Source organism: Pecten maximus, chromosome 6 (genome assembly GCF_902652985.1).
Source record: "Pecten maximus chromosome 6, xPecMax1.1, whole genome shotgun sequence".
NCBI classification, from domain to species: Eukaryota; Metazoa; Mollusca; class Bivalvia; order Pectinida; family Pectinidae; genus Pecten; species Pecten maximus.
This window is the reverse complement of record NC_047020.1, coordinates 32,292,458-32,310,852: the sequence shown is the minus strand read 5'-3', so window position 1 is coordinate 32,310,852 and position 18,395 is coordinate 32,292,458. Positions and strand designations below refer to the sequence as shown.

General features: G+C 35.0%; 1 protein-coding gene across 1 annotated transcript; it reads left to right on the top strand.

Moving 5' to 3' along the window:
- Nucleotides 1-6,715: 6,715 nt before the first annotated feature.
- On the top strand, nucleotides 6,716-9,584 carry LOC117329547. Its single transcript, XM_033887540.1, has one exon. The coding sequence runs from the start codon at nucleotides 6,884-6,886 to the stop codon at nucleotides 8,441-8,443; it is 1,560 nt and encodes a 519-aa protein (XP_033743431.1). The 5' UTR covers nucleotides 6,716-6,883; the 3' UTR covers nucleotides 8,444-9,584.
- The last annotated feature ends 8,811 nt before the right edge of the window (nucleotides 9,585-18,395 follow it).

Here is an 18,395-nt window from a genome sequence, read left to right as displayed (position 1 = left end):
GGTGGGGTTAATTCGTAAAACATGAATTTCTGGACCACCGTAAAATACTTTACATTGTATATCATGCATCCTTTATATCGACTGGTAGTTTCTCAGTCTAAGTAATAATTGAATAAGAAAGTCACTATCAAAGTCAGAAAGCATTTCCTTGTAGCTGACGTTTTGCATTCGTTTATTTTGTATTCAATGCCAAAAACAATAGATAAAAAACAAATATTCATTTTATGCGGCCTATCTTTTGCCCGTTCCGCGCCGGGCATGGTTTTTATCTAATATTGTAGACTTTACGAGGAAGATATCGAGTCCCTTGTCATTTCAGGACTAATCATTGGATCATAGCATCCCTTAGCGACCCACTCCCTGTTTGTGTTAAAATTCATTACCAGGAACCAAACACATCACAATGTTTCTGACAATTAGAATCAGAATTATTTCGAGATGTGCCTTATATTTGATGAATCTCTGTGGTTATTACATTTCGCATTTTTGTAGTCTTCTTAAAGATAACGTGATCATAATTAGAATAATTCAATATCACGAAAAAGCTTAACTTAATAACATATTTTACAATTCAAAGTAAAAACCACGCAAGGTCATTATTCAAGTTCATGCATTTTTGCTTCAAAATCGATCGATTTACAACGTTTAAATTTAATCATATTAATAATTTTTTTATTGTAATATGCAAGCATCACCATAATTGATAAATTGTATTTTGAGATTTCCCTCGAAGATATGGACATGGAACTAGCGATTTTCGGACCACAAGGTATCTGGAACCTTTCTTTTCCTTGCTGAAATTGCGTTGCATCGCTGTATGGCATCTGTAACACAGAAGTGTATCACAATGCAAGCGTAATTACCACATTGTTGATCATCATGAACGGGTTTGTTTGGTTGCTTGACATAATCATTTTCCGAAATTTTGGCCCCCAGACCCCTCGCCAAAAAAATTCGGCTCGCGCTATTGGCGCTCGCATTACCACTAAATTACTGGAACCCCCCACCCCCACCCCCTTTTCAAATTCCTGGATCCGCGCCTGCTTGATAAAACAATTTTTGTTTTAGGTTTCATTTATCCAATAAGTTAATTTAAGGAAGATATTATATTAAGATATTATTATTGTGGCCGCTGATGGTCGCTTTTATAGTTTGTATCAGACTGTAATGCTGTATTTGAAAACAACACATATGATTCCTGCCATTTGTAAGTAAACGGTATAAAACCACGTGTTTGATTTGCCGTATCCAATGAAGTAAGCGCATCAATAAATATTACACGATCAAGCCGACTTCCAATGCTTTCATATTGGGTAGCTAGCCCTGGACAGGCGTCAATATAACCCAGGTCCAGTGGGACTCTGAAGCACGTGCTGTTATATCAAATTAGCCAATCACTCACTTATTGGAATATCAAGTGACTAGCAAAATACGGAAGTTTTACGCTTGTTGGTCTAATCATAAATACCTACCAGAACAATTAGCAATAACGTTTATGGTGACGGATTCAATTTCACACGATCGAACAAGTATGGCAGGTCAAATTAACAGTACAATGCATATGCATCTGTATCTATTTGTTTCGCGTAATGTTTGTACTGAAAAACATTGACGTTATTGAAAATAAATTCAATAGTGTTTGGACAATTTACACCTCTAATATTTATCGGAAACATGATACATAATATCTGCTATATCAAATATGATTATATATGTATTGTTTACTATAGTTTGTATCACGGGTATTATATGACGTCATTGTTTATCTTTACATCGAAATTTCCACTGGTTTGAAATCATAACCACAATTCACTGTGAAAGAAGGCAAGGCATGACATTGAAAAACGAAAATGCACCAAAGCAAACGACGGCAAATATTTTCTCTGCTTCGTTGCTTTAAATTAACCAATATCTATGTCGATGGCAAATGTGGTAACAAAAAAAAGAAAGAAAGAAAAACGAATGAGTGTTATTCATGATCAATTTATAGGACTCATAGGTGAATAAGGCTCTCATGATTATCAAATCAAACGATGACAAATAAAATAGTAGCATGGGGTCGAGTTCATAAATGTAAATTTCAAGATCATGTAAGAATATAAACATAAAGACGATAAAAATGGGAACTTCTAATTGACACGCCACACAACTATGTAACGTACAATGTGTAATAATGACTCTATAATGAAAGAAATTAGAATAACAGGCATTTAATGAGTCTTATATTCCAAAGATAATATCCGACCACATCCCAGTAACTAGGTATTAATTCGTCCATGAGCCAGTGTCGGGGACGTTGATAAAACTCAATTTATTGGGGGAGCGGTAATAGTTGAAGATAGATAAGCATTATTACGCGAACAATACATTCACCAAGTCGATAGATAGGCTACCATTTAGGAAATTAATCAAAAAAGTGTAGAAAACGAAGGTTATTGAATATTTGAGACGTACCCATACATTTATTAAGATACGTAAACAAGAAAACAGCATTTCAATGTTTTGAAAAGAGAACAGATGTTGGATCGCTCCCAAATTCGAAAAAAATATCCCAAGTCTCTTTGAACGAATTTTGATAGTTCGTGAAGGTCAATGCCTCATATATGTGGAATTTCATTAACTGTTCACAACGTTTTGACCCAAATAATGCCAAATCTATGAAGAGTTAGCGGCGTGGTATGATGCACAGAGATACGGGGGTATATTTAGTCGCTGGGTTCCATCAATTCCGCCCGAGTTGGAACAGACAGCTGTGTAATTACACTGTTCTAGGAAAGAACAATTGGCCTCCTTTATACTGCGGCATGGTCGTTAGAACCAACTAATAGAAAATGCCATTTTCATTTTGTGTTTAGCCTTATTAGATGGTGTTAACCCATTCGTTTGCCTAGCTCCGTGGTATTAGCAGTTTGAGTTGGTAGGACCGTCACCTCTAGTTTGATACGACAGGCACTAACTCGTAAGCTATCAGAAAATAGATCGAGCAGTATGATAAATGGCACATTTTCTGCTGAAAATATTTTTTTTTTTTTTAGGTATTGGTTTATAATAGATATAAAGTTAGTTCCATCAAAACTACCAGACCCTGACTAATATCGATATGATCTTAAAGACGTTTTTAATCTCAAATGAGACAAATGAGATTTTCATGAAACAAGTCTCAGAAAATTTCATTTTTTGAGCCTTTGACGAGCAATAATTGAAACAAAGCTTCAAGACGAGTTTCATAAAATCTCATATGCAATGAAAACAAATGTAATATACTTATCACATAACTCTAAAAACTTACAATTTGATAGGTTTTAAAGTCAAAATGTGGGGATAAAATCAAACTGAGGCAGCCATTTTGTTGCGCCACGTACAATTCATGAAGTGTCAGAATTGTGAGGTCACAGTGGAATTCTGACTGATGCAGCCAATGGAAAAAAACGCCCTAGGTTATATTATACTAGTGACATATACACAAAAACAATTCACTGGATAACAATTTAAGCGAATCATTAGATATAAAGTATGTCTTGCGACGGCGCGAATCGAACCCCGGAACCAACCATACAGGCGTGACACTTTTCCATAGTATCACGATCATAAAGTTTTCGAATTTCTCCCACATGCTATGTATATTGTCATAGTGCAAAAAATATTCTTTTTCTCCGTGACAAGCTAACTATACCATAATGTAAAACTTGTTTCCAAAAAATCTGTCGCATACTAGATATCATCATCGATACTGCAGTAGGTACCTTCACTTCCGCTCTCAGCACCCATGGAATATGTCATAGAAAAATGGAATACACAAGAATAGATACTTAGCATTTGATTGGTGTCGGGAGAAAACCCTGACCAATCACAAGACTAGCTACTTAGCATTTGATTGGTGTCGGGAGAAAACCCTGACCAATCACAAGACTAGTTACTTAACATTTCATTGGTGCCGGGAGAAAATCCTGACCAATCACTAAACTGACGCATTTCTATTGAAGATTACAGAAAGCGACAACCAAGTTTAAAGCCAGTCAATTTAACGGTATGGCAACATCGAGATTGACATCCATCAAATTAGTCTTTATCTTTTATCAACATGTGACATGGCATTGTCCAGAGTAATCTAGAGAAAGTAAACGTACGTACTGACATTGGGCTGATATCACAATCACCTGTATACACTATATGCAGTATATGGTTAGAGGGCTGGCCATGTAACGCCAGGCAAAGAACCGAGGTGCGTGGTTCGATACTTCCTGCCCGTATCGGCTTGTGTTTCTCGGGAAGTCTCGGGCTGTAGTGGTTGTGCCGTTAGACAATTTGCCATCGTTTCTCTGGTTGGCGTGTAAAGGGCCTCCCATATGTTGTTCAGTGAGGTAGACTTCTTACCTTGTTCCTAGCAAACATTTTTCAACCACACCTGTATGATTGCCAGTTAAAGATTACTGTAACTGGATTTGATTTGTTCTGCTTCTGATTAGTATGATGGTTTCATTTATCACCCGACCTGGGCTAGCGTGATATGATCACGAAATTATTACAATTTTTACAACCTCAATATCAATATTCCGACTCTGGGATGTTTTATAAAATAAGAGGTGTTATTATTTCTCGTATTACAACACTCCGAATGGTGTTTACAACACTATCTTGTAGTATTGGAATTACTTCTTTCAAATTTGGAATAACATCGCGCGGTCTCGTGAGAATCCCCTTAAAAGTAATTAATATTCATAAATCTCGCGAGACCCGTTACTCTGTCAGCGCCTGGCACATTCCTGCCTCACTAGTAGGTGTATGAAATGCTATTCTACCGATGAAAAGGAAATCGATAGAGCAGATCAATACTTCACGCTAATAGCAATGAATTAAAGGTATACTGGCGAGCCTCGTTTGTACCAGACGTATAATGAATGTTTAATCTTTACAAAACAAACACAGAATAGTGATTGTGTGTATTGTTTTACGGGTACGAGTGGAATACTATTGAAGGTTATAGATGCGGAATACTCTCACTATTGTTGAAAAAGTAACTCGATATAAATATTTTACATGACAATCCTTGTTGCTAACATCATCCTCCGTTTGAAAAATGTTTAGTTAACTTAACAATGAGAAACGAACAATTAAAAAGTTTTTCATTATGCTGGGTAGATTTGCTGAAGTTCATTTTGTTTGAAAATGAGATGTTTTTTAAAGAACCGTATTTAAGATATTAACGCTTTTAAATATACAATAAAAACCAAATCAAGAAAAGTTTGAATAATTAATTGGAGGATGACAGAACGGTGATGTATATATACAGTTCTATCGATTGTTACTAGACAAGGCAACATCTACGTGACGGGACGCAGTGAACCATGACAATGCATATGCTGCAATCAGCATGATTTTCTAAAACAAATTGACACCAGTGTCAAGTATTGAACGCCAGTCGAAATAGTTTAGTGTATAACAACGAAAAAAAAAAAAATCTTATCGACATGAAATTTTACTATGATATAAAAGTAAAGATTTTTGGGATGTAAACAGAATAGTATGAAGACCTATTGATAAAGACACCGATCCATGGTTTATACAGAAGGTGGGGTTTGTTAAGCTGACAAAGCATTAGGCAAACAACAACGATGTATTGACTACAAAGCGCTTTATTGGGCACCTATTACATGTTTACTTTTTGGTTCCAAATGTAATTACTGAGTGGTGAAATCCGTACAGGTAATTGAAGTTACCATGCAGATATTTGTTTAAACTGGGGTCGAAGCATTAACGCTCTACCGTTTCATGTGACAGACACGCAAACACCAAAACGTGGTATGTCGTAGTCATGTAATTTCCTGGGAAACCAAGTCTGGTTTTTACCAGAGCACATCATGAAACTTGATTTTTGGAAGGAACATATAACAAAATTAAAGTGTGTTGTTTAAATGATATAGATTGAAGCCATCAATTGAAAATATATCAACAAATGTAATTTAAAAAGCTTGCTATTTCTACTCTTTGTATATATATGATATTTTTATCTGGACTGCCGTCTGCTGGCTGGTTAGTACACTTACTGTCTCCATTACATTAAAAGCATAAACATCCACATTTCAACAGCATTTTGTATCTACATTTAATTACATCGTAACTGCATATGTGAGCTTTATGAAATGTCATATCAAGCTGATGTACAAAAGATCAGCTGACTATGACGGAAGCTCTTATCCTAAAATGTAAAAAATACGGAACAGTTTTCACGTTATTTTCTAAATGTCTGCAGAAATCACAATTATTGCTCCAAGCAGTTTCCGAAAGGAAAGCAATGATATATAATTCAACTTGCTTAAATTGATACCTATCAATTGTGCTTTTCTCTTGTGACCTTAAGCTTGCTTTGCTTGTTGTCAAAACCTCGGTACTCCATGATATTATCTCCTTCAAGTTATATATATGTGGCGGGACTTTAAGTTAACCATATCTGCTGGTGTAAGCAGGTGGGATTAGTAGCGAAACGAATCAATGATAACATTCTCTGTTTGCTGCTCTGGTACATAATGTGTTAGACAAATGCAATTCTGATCTAAAATTTCCACAGCAAACCTACTTTGCACTCTGGGATATATATGATTGATGTGGCAAGTTTAACAGCGACAACGATCTAGACGAGTAGCAAACACACATGCAAGAGCTCTCTCTGGTGTATTATTGGTGAACATTACGCTGCCACGCCACTGATGCGGTGAGCTAGGCTGATAGAACGGGTGTATAAACGGGCTCCTCGCTGCTGTCGTCTTCATTGGGGCTTGGAACGGTGGGTCGCACGTAAAGTCGGTACTTTACGCATTCATAGGAATTATTGGTTGACGGCGTGTTCAGGTGTGTGACAGGTGGGGAACCTCAATCAACCGTATTCATGCATATCATAGAGCTACAAGCTAACATGGCGCTGAACCAGGCCCACGCCTTACAAAATGACAAACATTTGTGTAAAGAACATCCGGAAGTTCAGCTTCAAATGATTTGTATGAAGTGTAAAAATGAACCTGTCTGTCACAAATGTGTCTCCAACTCACACCGTGGCCACGATTGCGTAGATGCTGATCTGTTTCTGAAAGAGAAACAAGATGAATTGGAGGAAACACTTGAAAAAGCGGCAGCGAAGCTGGAAGATGTAGACGCTGAGCTGGGTGGGTTGAGGATAAAAGAAGACCGTGTACAAAAACAGTGTAACACTGTGGAGGGTAGGATTGGTGCCAGGCAAAAACAAGTCAAAGACTTTGTCGATGGGGTCGCTGGGAAACTGATCAGAGAAACACACGAATTTTATAATGAAGAAGTTGAAGTTATTTCTCAACATGAGGAGAAATTGAGCAGACTTAAGGCAGAACTTGAGAAACGACTTCTGACTTATCAGGAATGGCTCACTGCTTCTGATGTTGAAATGGTGATGAAAAAACAAAAAGCTCTCAAAAAATTATTGAGAAGAAAAGTATATTCGGTACCTCTTAAAACAAAGCTGGAGTTCCCCTTCAACGATCGTGCTGACACAACCATGCAACTTGAAGCTATATTCGGAAAAATTACAACAGAGAACAAAAAAGAAGAGCAAATCGAAATTAAAGAATCTGGGGAAAGGAAGATTCGAGAGGTCAGTGTTATTTCTGAGTTCTCGAGTGGGGCCCCGGATGTTTATGCCATGAGTTCGTCAAAAGGGGCGGAAGTTTGGATGTCGTCCGTGTTTAGCCGACAAGTCCGTCTAATGTCTGACAAAGGGCGATTGTTAAAAACCCTCAAGGTCGACTTCCCAATTTGTGACGTCAGCTGTGACTGCGAAGGAGATAGCCCGACAATATGGCTGAGTTGTACAAACAACACCATCAAAAACTTCCTCACAAATGATCCCATGACCTTTGCTACAACGAATACTACACCCTACTCGATTACGTCATCACATCACCTGATCGCAGGTCTCCGTTCGGGACAGCTCGTCAAATTCTCTAAAGCTATTTCGGAGATCGTAGATGTGGCCCAATGTGACAGGTCTGGAGAGAAACTTGTGTCACTTCCTCACAGAATCGCCGAGAGTCAACTCACAGGGGACATCGCAATAGTCAACTGGGATGCCAATCCCAACAGCATTGTGGTTTTGGACAAACATTTGAATTTAAAGTTCAGACATTATGGAAGCATTGTCACGTTTGGGGTTGGGGAGTACAAGCGACCAGAAGAAGCCGGTGATCCAGGCGTCAGTTGTTTTTTCCACCCACAGGATGTGTGTTATGACAAGGAGGATAATTTAGTGGTAGCAGATGAATCATGCGTGTTCGTCATGGACAGCCAAACTGGCAAGGTCATTGGTAAAGTATTGGATGGTGACGTCAAAATCACGGCTATGACGTCAGACAAAGCTGGCAACATGTGGGTCGGATTCTCCAACGGAAAAGTGAAAATTGTTCGATATGTAATTTCTTAAAACCACCAGATAAGAAATCAAAATCATTTGGTGTTGGGTTTTTTTTGTGTGAAAAGGATAGGACGACTGCCAACAGTACAGTTTCCATTTTTTACCAAACCTAGCTGATGTACTCTAGAAATCGATTGTTACAAGTCTCTTGATAAATGATATTTCATATCCTTTCTTCCACAGACATTTTTTAAAGTCATACTTTGGGTGAAACGGGGCGTTGGAAACGCTCTCCGATATACCGTTTTTGCTAGATACGTTATTTTAATTATATAATATACAATTTGATGTTCAATATATAAGATACCTACTCCCGTTAAAATGTTTTTGAACGAGTTGCTAAGTTTCAAGGGATTCTAAGTAAAAATCACGATTCCTTACACTGGAAAAAGAAAAACTTTGAAAAAAAAAACGCAATGACATACTCCATAAATTTTGAATCAAAATACAAAAGTCATGTTTAGTTATGTAACACTCAGCTTTAAGCCTATACTGAAATATCATTTAAATTCATTTTATCTAAAATTTCTTAAACCAATGTATGGATATAAAGGTCGGGATGCAGAGGTCTATCAACCTGCTTTCAAAACACATATATGTATGCTTTCCAATGGACATTTCATTTAAGTTTTATCATAGCAACATTTAAGAATTTCTGTTTTTTTTTCTATCTGATACTTCCCTCGTAAACACAATGGTACATAACTGTATGTACTGTGTGGATGCTAACAGAAACTGCCTCGTGTACAGAATAACATTGTCATAATTACCTTTGGTTGTGAATCGGCCTAGCAGGAACATCGATTGACAATGAGAGAGCATACTACATCCTCATTGTCAATCTTTATCGCTGTTATATAAGGTTACAATTTCCGGAGTAAAATGCTCCAGGAATTTAAATACTAGCATTCACAGATAAAACTCGTTCAATTTCACCTATGTAATATGATTGGATCAGACAAGCAGATCTATTTTTGCTCCGAAGTAATGATTGTTATCGTTGAATACTGTTCTAATCAGTTTTGTAATACTTATCAGTATTGTAGTACTTATTAGTATTGTTGTACTAATTAGTACTAGAGTAATTGTCAGTGTTGTAGTACTAATATGTATTGTAGTACTAATATGTATTGTAGTACTAATATGTATTGTAGTACTAATATGTATTGTAGTACTAATATGTATTGTAGTACTAATATGTATTGTAGTATTAATTAGTATTGTAGTACTAAACAGTATTGTAGTACTAATCAGTATTGTAGTATTAATTAGTATTGTAGTACTAATCAGTAAGGTAGTACTAATAAGTATTGTTCTACAAATCAGTATTGTGGTACTAATTAGTAGTTTAGTACTAATTAGCACAGTCATCTACGTTCCTTTGTAAATGAGATCTTTTATCTGACAATTTTAATCAGGTCTGATTGGAGTTGGATGTGAGTGATGAAATTAGAGTTTTAATGACTGACGTGAAACAAGGTTAGAATCTGCATTGAGAGTACGTTTATTTGTCACGTGTAAATGATATCATCATGATTTTATTAATGGTCTACACTAGTATATTATTATTGCTACAACATTCCTAGAAGATTTATTTGCACTGATACAATTGTCTTATACGTTTAGTATGATTGGAATCTATTGCAAGTTAGTGTATTATCGGATATATTCGTGGTCAATGAATATAGACCGAAAAAATAACTAGCACGTAGTTGTACCATGAATTATAACCTCTGTGAGTGTGCATTTCATATATCATTTTTACAATTATCTAGACCCGTCTGCCTATTTATTGTAGAATTTTAGAAAGTCGGTTCTGTGCGAAATATTATCTCCGCGAGATAGTTCCAACCGCGACAATCGCGAAATGTAAGCCCCGCAAAACTAACGACTACAAGTCTGCAGTATGCCCACTTTGTCTACAACAGTAGTGTTAAATGTGATTAGTTATATATCTTTAATATATAATGTTTGATAAACTATCCAGCTGATGTTGCTGCTGTTCTGCACTTAGATATTCTTTATTATGACAATTTTGACTATTGTGAATGCATGTAATTTATGTAGATTATTACTTAACCGGTCCTTTACGTTTGAGATTGATGTTATTATACAGAATACTGTAAATGTTTATATTTTAGTAGTCATCATATTTTAGCGTTTTTCGCGCCGGAAACATCGCGCTAATTGTAGTTTATCTATATTTGTTTCTATGGCAATCATTGTTGGTGCGTTAATTGATCGTTGCTAATTGATCGTTCTTCTAATATGTTTAAATTTGGGTTTACGTTAAAATTTGAGTGCATCAAATTAAGTACGTTTACAGGATTTAGGAGCTGAAACTTCTGTGATTTATTTTGAATTTACAATGTCACCATTGTAACCACAAAAATACATTGCGGTTAAAATAGTATATATGAAATGTAATGTTACGTACCTTACACAATTGTTCATCAAATATAATTACGGCCGGGAGTAGTGAACTTGTATCACTGGCTGTCCATCTCTCTAATCTTGCTAATCTAGTCACCATTAATCTGGTTATCCCAATATCTAAATTGCTAATCTAGTCACCATTAATCTGGTTGTCCCAATATCTAAATTGCTAATCTAGTCACCAATAATCTGGTTGTCCCAATATCTAAATTGCTAATCTAGTCACCATTAATCTGGTTGTCCCAATATCTAAATTGCTAATCTACTAATACTGGTGTACCCCTAAAAACATTTCTTTTTAAGTTATCATATATATGTAACTATATCGAGGTACAATTGATTGTATTGCCCCAATATCTGCCCAACATTTTTTTTTCTGTTTCTGTATGTCCTTGGTCCTAGGTTCCAACGATTTGACTGTAACTTAATCTAGGTACTAACGTGTTCTCTGGATGTCTGTATATCCATGGCCAGTTATAGGTGATTTGACTGTCTCTGTATCCAGTCTTAGGTGACTTGGTTGTCTCTATATGCAGTTTTAGGTGATTGTGTCTAAATCCAACGGTGATTTGGTTGTCTCCACACCCAATCATAGGTGATTGGGATGTCTCTATATCCAGTCATAAGTGATTTGGTTGTCTGCGTCAAATCAATGGTGATTAGGTTTTCTCTGTATCCAGTCATCGGTGATAGGATTGTCCTTATATCCAGTCATCGGTGATTTAGTTGTCTCTATACCCAATCATAGGTGATTGGGTTGTCCTTATATCCAGTCATATGTGATTGGGTTGTCTCTATATCCAGTAATAGGTGATTGGATTGTCTCTATATCCAGTTATAGGTGATTGGGTTTTCTCTATATCCACTATAATAGGTGATTGGGTTGTCTCTATATCCAGTAATAGATGATTGGGTTGTCTCTGTATCCAGTCATAGGTTATTGGGTTGTCTCTTTATCCAGTAATAGGTGATTGGGTTGTCTCTATATCCAGTAATAGGTGATTGGGTTGTCTCTTTATCCAGTAATAGGCGATTGGATTATCTCTTTATCCAGTTATAGGTGATTGGGTTGTCTCTTTATCCAGTAATAGGTGATTGGAATGTCTCTATATCCAGTAATAGGTGATTGGGTTGTCTCTATATCCAGTCATAGGTTATTGGGCTATCTCTATATCCAGTCATAGGTGAGTGAGTTATCAAGCATTACTTGTTTGGTTGTCTTTCTAACCTAAGTTTACTCTCTACCCAGCCACAAATAATATTGATGGGTTGTCTCTATTCAGCCACCAATAATCTTGGTGGTTTGTCCCTCTAGCCATTGTCTCCCTATCCAGACACCGGTTATGTGTACCTATGTAATCATTCAGTTCCCATGTGTTGGCTTGCAGTATCTTTATTCAGATGTCAATGAGAGTGGGATATGGTAAAATGTAGTTGGCAGCAGATGTACCTTATCTGTTAACAACTATGTCTCGAATTGAGCCGTTAACCAGAAATTAAATCAAAACTGGACTGTGTCTTGATTATCAATTCAGGACTATATCTTACACAACTATGATACAAATGATTGATGTATATGAAACATATCGACAGACAACCGTCGTTGTCCGCCTCTTTATTATACATGTAATGTACATACTATTGTTATTAGAGTTTTAAAATTTCATGTTTTTCTACATCTTTACAATTTTTCTATATATGTAGTTATAAAATAATAGATTTTATCAAAATTGTTATTAATCTTTTTTCTATGCAAACACACTAAAATAACTTTACACATTGAATAGTCCACTTTGAAGTTTTTATTGTTATATGTATTTGTACTTGAGCTGTTATATTGTGCTCGACGTTAGGTCAGAGGTTTGACGTGTCTTGATCAAAATTCTGACTTGAAATGCTGCGATATAAACTTTAAACCAGTACTTGTCCATACTCTGGGATCAAAGTGACGTTTATCTATGCATACCTCCAATACTCTGATAGTAATGCAAAGTACGTCTAATTACAGAAACGGTGCTGGATTCTAGTTTTGCAAATTACTCCAAAGCCACGAAACAAGGCTTATCACCCAATAAGTTAAGTCGCAAATTGATTTTTGTTCGTTTATCTGAATGAAAAAATGTTTCTGTCCCGAATTGTTTAGACAGCATGCTGATTCACCCTTCATAGCTGTGTTTGTATCCTCTGACGAAGGTAGAACTATGTATATATTACAAATACTGAAATATTCATTAGTTTTCGCCAATTATCACTTCACGATCTTTTGAAAAACATTAAGCATTTCGTGTCCAATCTACGATAAGAATACATTATAAAGCAGTCCATATTTCTCCTGAATACATCAGTTTTATAACATGTGTAGAAGGTTTGTTTTCAAATTGAAACCGACTTATTGATTTGCATGGAAATCAATTTTTGATATCAATTATTTATCCTGATTGTTTCCTCAGATGCTGATTCTGTAAAAATTCTATTCCATTTGCGTTAATATTTCATGCACTCGTTACGAGTTACAAAATTAAGACACCATCTATCTTGACAATGGCCTGCTTCGGATGCGGTATTGACTCTTTTCTCCTACAAGGTGCATTTCGTAATACAACGTAATCAATGACGTAGATATGGCGTTTCAAGTCAACTTTCCATCCAGTGTTTATTACTTGTTTCCTTGACACAGGCATTGATTTTAAAGAAGGTTTAATGGGGGACGTGTGTATTGATAAAATCAAACCTTTGATAAGGATGCCAAGATAAATCCTACAATGTTCTTGAAACTTCTTTTGTATCAACTTAAGATATGAGGTACCATGCTGTTTTACATGTGTTTAACAACGTCCTTGCAATAAACAGAATTATAAGAGGGTGGGTCCGTTATGGTAATACACGTAATACTGATATATCAAGAATATATTTGTTAGGTATATTTTATACCTTCTCAAATCTTTGATTGTAGCTTTAATATGTGTGAATAGAATCCTTTCTCTCCTTCTTTCAGCATTGTAATTGCTTTTGTTATAGTGCTCAATTTACAAGTAATTAAAATATTGAATAATATTTATACATGAAATAGAATCTATTCATATGGAATAAGCAGTATACCCATAACTTCTAAAACATTTTGGTACCATAACTAAAATTTCCAAAATGAGCGGTGATTTTATCTTTATTTATCAAACTAAATTAATTGATTTAAAAATGTTAGAATGGCCAAAACAATAATGCGTTTATCAGGAGTAATAGAACTTTCTTTTACCACAGTTTTGAATAATTGGACGAATCGATACTTCTTTTTACAAACAAAAAGTTTGCTGTTTGCAATATGAGTGTAATGAAACAGCATGCACCCAAGGAACATTTTTTGTCCGCCAGATTCTGAAATACAAATATAGTAAGAACTTAAAATGGCAATTGTATTGATCTTATGTTTAATAAGACCATCCTTTACCCAATATATCCGTCATTTAACTAAGAGTTGATAAACAGGGCAATACCATACATTATAGACCATACAATATATTATTTCTACGTTAAATAGAAAGTATGCTTTTTACAATTGTAATGATACATTGTTTACAAATCAATGGACTTCGCCTTTACTAGCTATGCTGAACTGAATATGTTGGATTTAATGAACATGGAATGAACTGTAGGTCGACGTTGTTTATACTTGCTGACAATATGATCATAGTTACATGTTTTATAATATAACACATACCTCAATTTCCACCAACGTAACATTCGATAATATTTTCATTCTAGAAAGTATATTAGATGTACATGTGGAACAATGTTTTTGATTTCTTTTTGACTTGCACAGCTCTTTCTTGAATAATTAATTTGGAAAAGTAATATTCCATATGCATATTTGAAACAAAAGTATATTACCTTCACAAATCAACTAATATTTAATGTGTTATATGAAATACTCGATAGATTTCTTTGAGAAGTGACATGCTGATTGTATCTGTTATACGTTTAGTATGATAGAAAGTATAGGATGAAAGGCAAGGTATATGCAATTTGGCAAATAGTTCTTATTGAGTCACAAGTTTATTTAAAAAAGAAATATCCTTTCACAAAACACTACAATTCATTTTATCATAGGCATAATGGATAGAGATAGGTATTTTGAAATTTAAAATGTAACAAAGTATATTCAATTCAGAAAGAAAATATACTGGTTTCAATGCGCATGTCAAGGTTTGTCCCATGTACGAAACTGTGGCTAAAAAGATGCATTAATGCGTCTATAATGCTAGGTGTGTGTGTGTGATATCACATGTGAAAGATGAAACCGATCTTGCTCAATGGACACTTATTTTATTTGTCATACACAAAATGTTTCACTGACAATTTATTAGTTTGTACACACGCGTCTTTTACACGCAATTATGCAATAAACAGTTATAGCAAAAACTTAATTAGTTTTGTGTTTTATTATTAATATATGCTGTGGTTGTAACCTTGCCTATACTCAGATTCAAATTCTCTTATTACAATAAACTATACAGCTAATCTGCATACAAATACATGACTCGTAATACATAATTCATGTGGTGTATAGGACACTTTTACGAATGTAGAATGGAAAATATCATTACATTAATGATAAGTTACCGTGCATTGGTTTACCCAGACCTTGCTAAAACATAGGCTATATAACATAGATCTAACACATTCAGTCCAGTTACCAACATTATTGAATGATGGTAAAATTCAATAAAGCTTCACATGCAGTTTTAAAAATACAGGCATTAGAATTTATGATTTTGAGCAAGTATAATCTTATAGATGCTGTGTTTTTTTTTGTTGGTTATCTCCATTTTCTGGTATTGATGTTTTAAACAATGTACTGTACATGATTGCAAAATTCCGACGAAATGGCTACCTCTCTTATTAATTAATTAATTCATTCATTCATTTTTGCAGACATGACAAATATATGTCAACGCTATATATATATATATAAATTCAATATAACTTCATATGCAATTTTCAAAATACACATTAGAATTTATGATTTTGAACAAAAAATGTACAGATGTAAAGATTACCAGGGTCGGTAAGCCATGGGTTCTATCTCCTGCAGAGTAAATGTCGTCTAACACAAGAGGGCTTTCATACCCCCATCGCCTTTCATACAGTCATACTGCATCCCTACATTCCTAATTTTATGCATTATATCTTAATATATCTTATTGTTTTGTTTTGATATTTTTAGATTTTTGCAATCACTGACGAATCCTAGAAGATGTATTCGTTGGTTGGTTTATTCTATCGATACATTAATTGGTGCATTCGTACTTAAAAGTGTTTACAATGTACCACTTTTATACAATCATAACAAACGAATTCTTGGTATAATGAGGTTACTCTGGAAATATCCACGTACAATGTATATATATTTACTGGCGTAAACAAATTACACATTTATGGTTACGATTTGGCCGCTGTACAAGCGTCACGGATACAGGGGAGTAGCGGGGTGCCGACATCTCTCTACGATGGGAAGTCTGCGACGTATTGTTAGCATCATAATGATATTTACAGAAAATATTCTTTGGTATTTACCTAAAACCTTTGCCTCTAATAACAACTGACATGGTTGATGTGTATTGTACGTCGTTATGTCACTGATTTAGTTATGGAGACGAGATTTATTCTAATTAATACAGCTCTATAAACGTATATTGTAAGTTTACCATAAACTGCTGGAAACCGGACCAGACAATCGATTGTTGAGATTAAAGGACGTATATGAATACAGCCTTTAACCGCTAGGTGTCGCTTAACTATCGAAATCGCAGTAAGTAATTGAAAAAGAAATGGTGTCTTTATGTATTATGTATTGTTTTCAGAACATTTTCACGAGACAGTAAAAATCCATATACAAGCGAGTGCCCAAGACGGTCGTTGTTTATTCACAGGTCACCAATGTATACGTATGTCATCTCAGTTGGAAAATTAAATATTGATTTCGTACGAATAGTTTTGCTGATGCCTATACATAATATCAACACAACATATAGGTACTTACACAAGATGACATTTGAGTTTATATATAGTGACCTTATCTTCGGAAATGGGAGTTTAGAATGGGTACATGGAGATGGGATGTAAGAAGTGTGAAAGGAGGGAGAGAATGTGAAAGTATCCTTTATTTATTTACAATTGATGAAGAATAATTCGGATATTTTTTACAAAAATAAATAAATAAATAAATAATAAGAGTTTTGTTTTTGGACCGGGCCATTGATCTTTCCCAACTCGGATGACATCAGTTGACATTCATCACTTTGTCTTTCTTTTCCTGCTGATATCTTCGTTTCTCAAGTGTCATATGAGTCGAGAAAGATCAATGACGCTGTCCTTAGTTTAAAAGTAAGTGTACATAATTGTTGTAGGTCTAGTGGGATGAACTTGCGACACCATTATACGCCCTGATCTATATAAATCAATCAAGTTAGCTATGTAATTTGAATATAGAAGAAATAAAGAATTAATATATAAAACAAAGACTTGCTGCTGTCTATCACTATATAATTATTTAACCACTCTATTACAATTTCCCGAAATACCATAATTTGCCAGTTTTAGAGATAAGAGATAGAGGAAATGCTACTGGTTTTGCTGTATTCTTTAATATGTATTGTGACAATACCTACTGCTTTACTAATTTGACGATTTTAGGATGTCGATTATGTCATTTAAGTTGAAGGGTATGTCATATATAGTTGCGTCCGTCCGAAGTTCTACAGTTGGTACGTCAGTGTTAGTATCGTCCATAGTAGAAAAGAAAACAATGTAATCATTTAAGATATTAGCTTTTCCGCGTCGTCTTATTTCAATTTGCCCAAATTAATTTCTTAATGGAGTTATAATATAAGCAGTGTTATTGTATTAGTATGCGGACAATTTCCCGAATATATATCGAAATTGAGTATTGATCAAGAATGTCATTGACATTTGCTTTGTTTGTTGTTCTATTATTTACATAATCATGTCCTAGAGTTACGTAGATAATCCAGATACATAAAAAGTATATTCGCTAATGTCAACGACATTTGGTAAGATATATCAATTTTGATGCAGTCATTACTACAGTCAGGGAAAATGATTGTTTAAGATCAACGCTGCAGGGTTCACTTCATTTCTTAGCAGAAGCATTGCCAGGTTATCGCCCTTTGCGTTATTTAACACAACCAAGTAATTTTCCAATGACTGAGAAATTGTAATGCGGAAAGAAACTAAAACATGAATATGTTCCTTTTTTAGAGACACCAAATGGACATAAAACATATTTATTGACTTTGGTATCAATTACAAGTCCATTAAACTGGACATGGATGTAATTATGATATCTTATAACCAGTTTTGTCTCGATCCGCTAGTTTATCTCTGGTAGTTAAATGTAAACAGGAGTTCAACTCAAAACTCATTAAATCAGAAGACAAGTCATCCCGGTAGACCATTGTCATGTCCATGAAACTAAACGAATTAAACGGAAGGAGATTAAAGGTTTAAA

What these genes read in the sequence shown, in the direction of transcription:
- LOC117329547 (XM_033887540.1), top strand. Translation starts at nt 6,884, where the DNA reads ATGCATATCATAGAGCTACAAGCTAACATGGCGCTGAACCAGGCCCAC.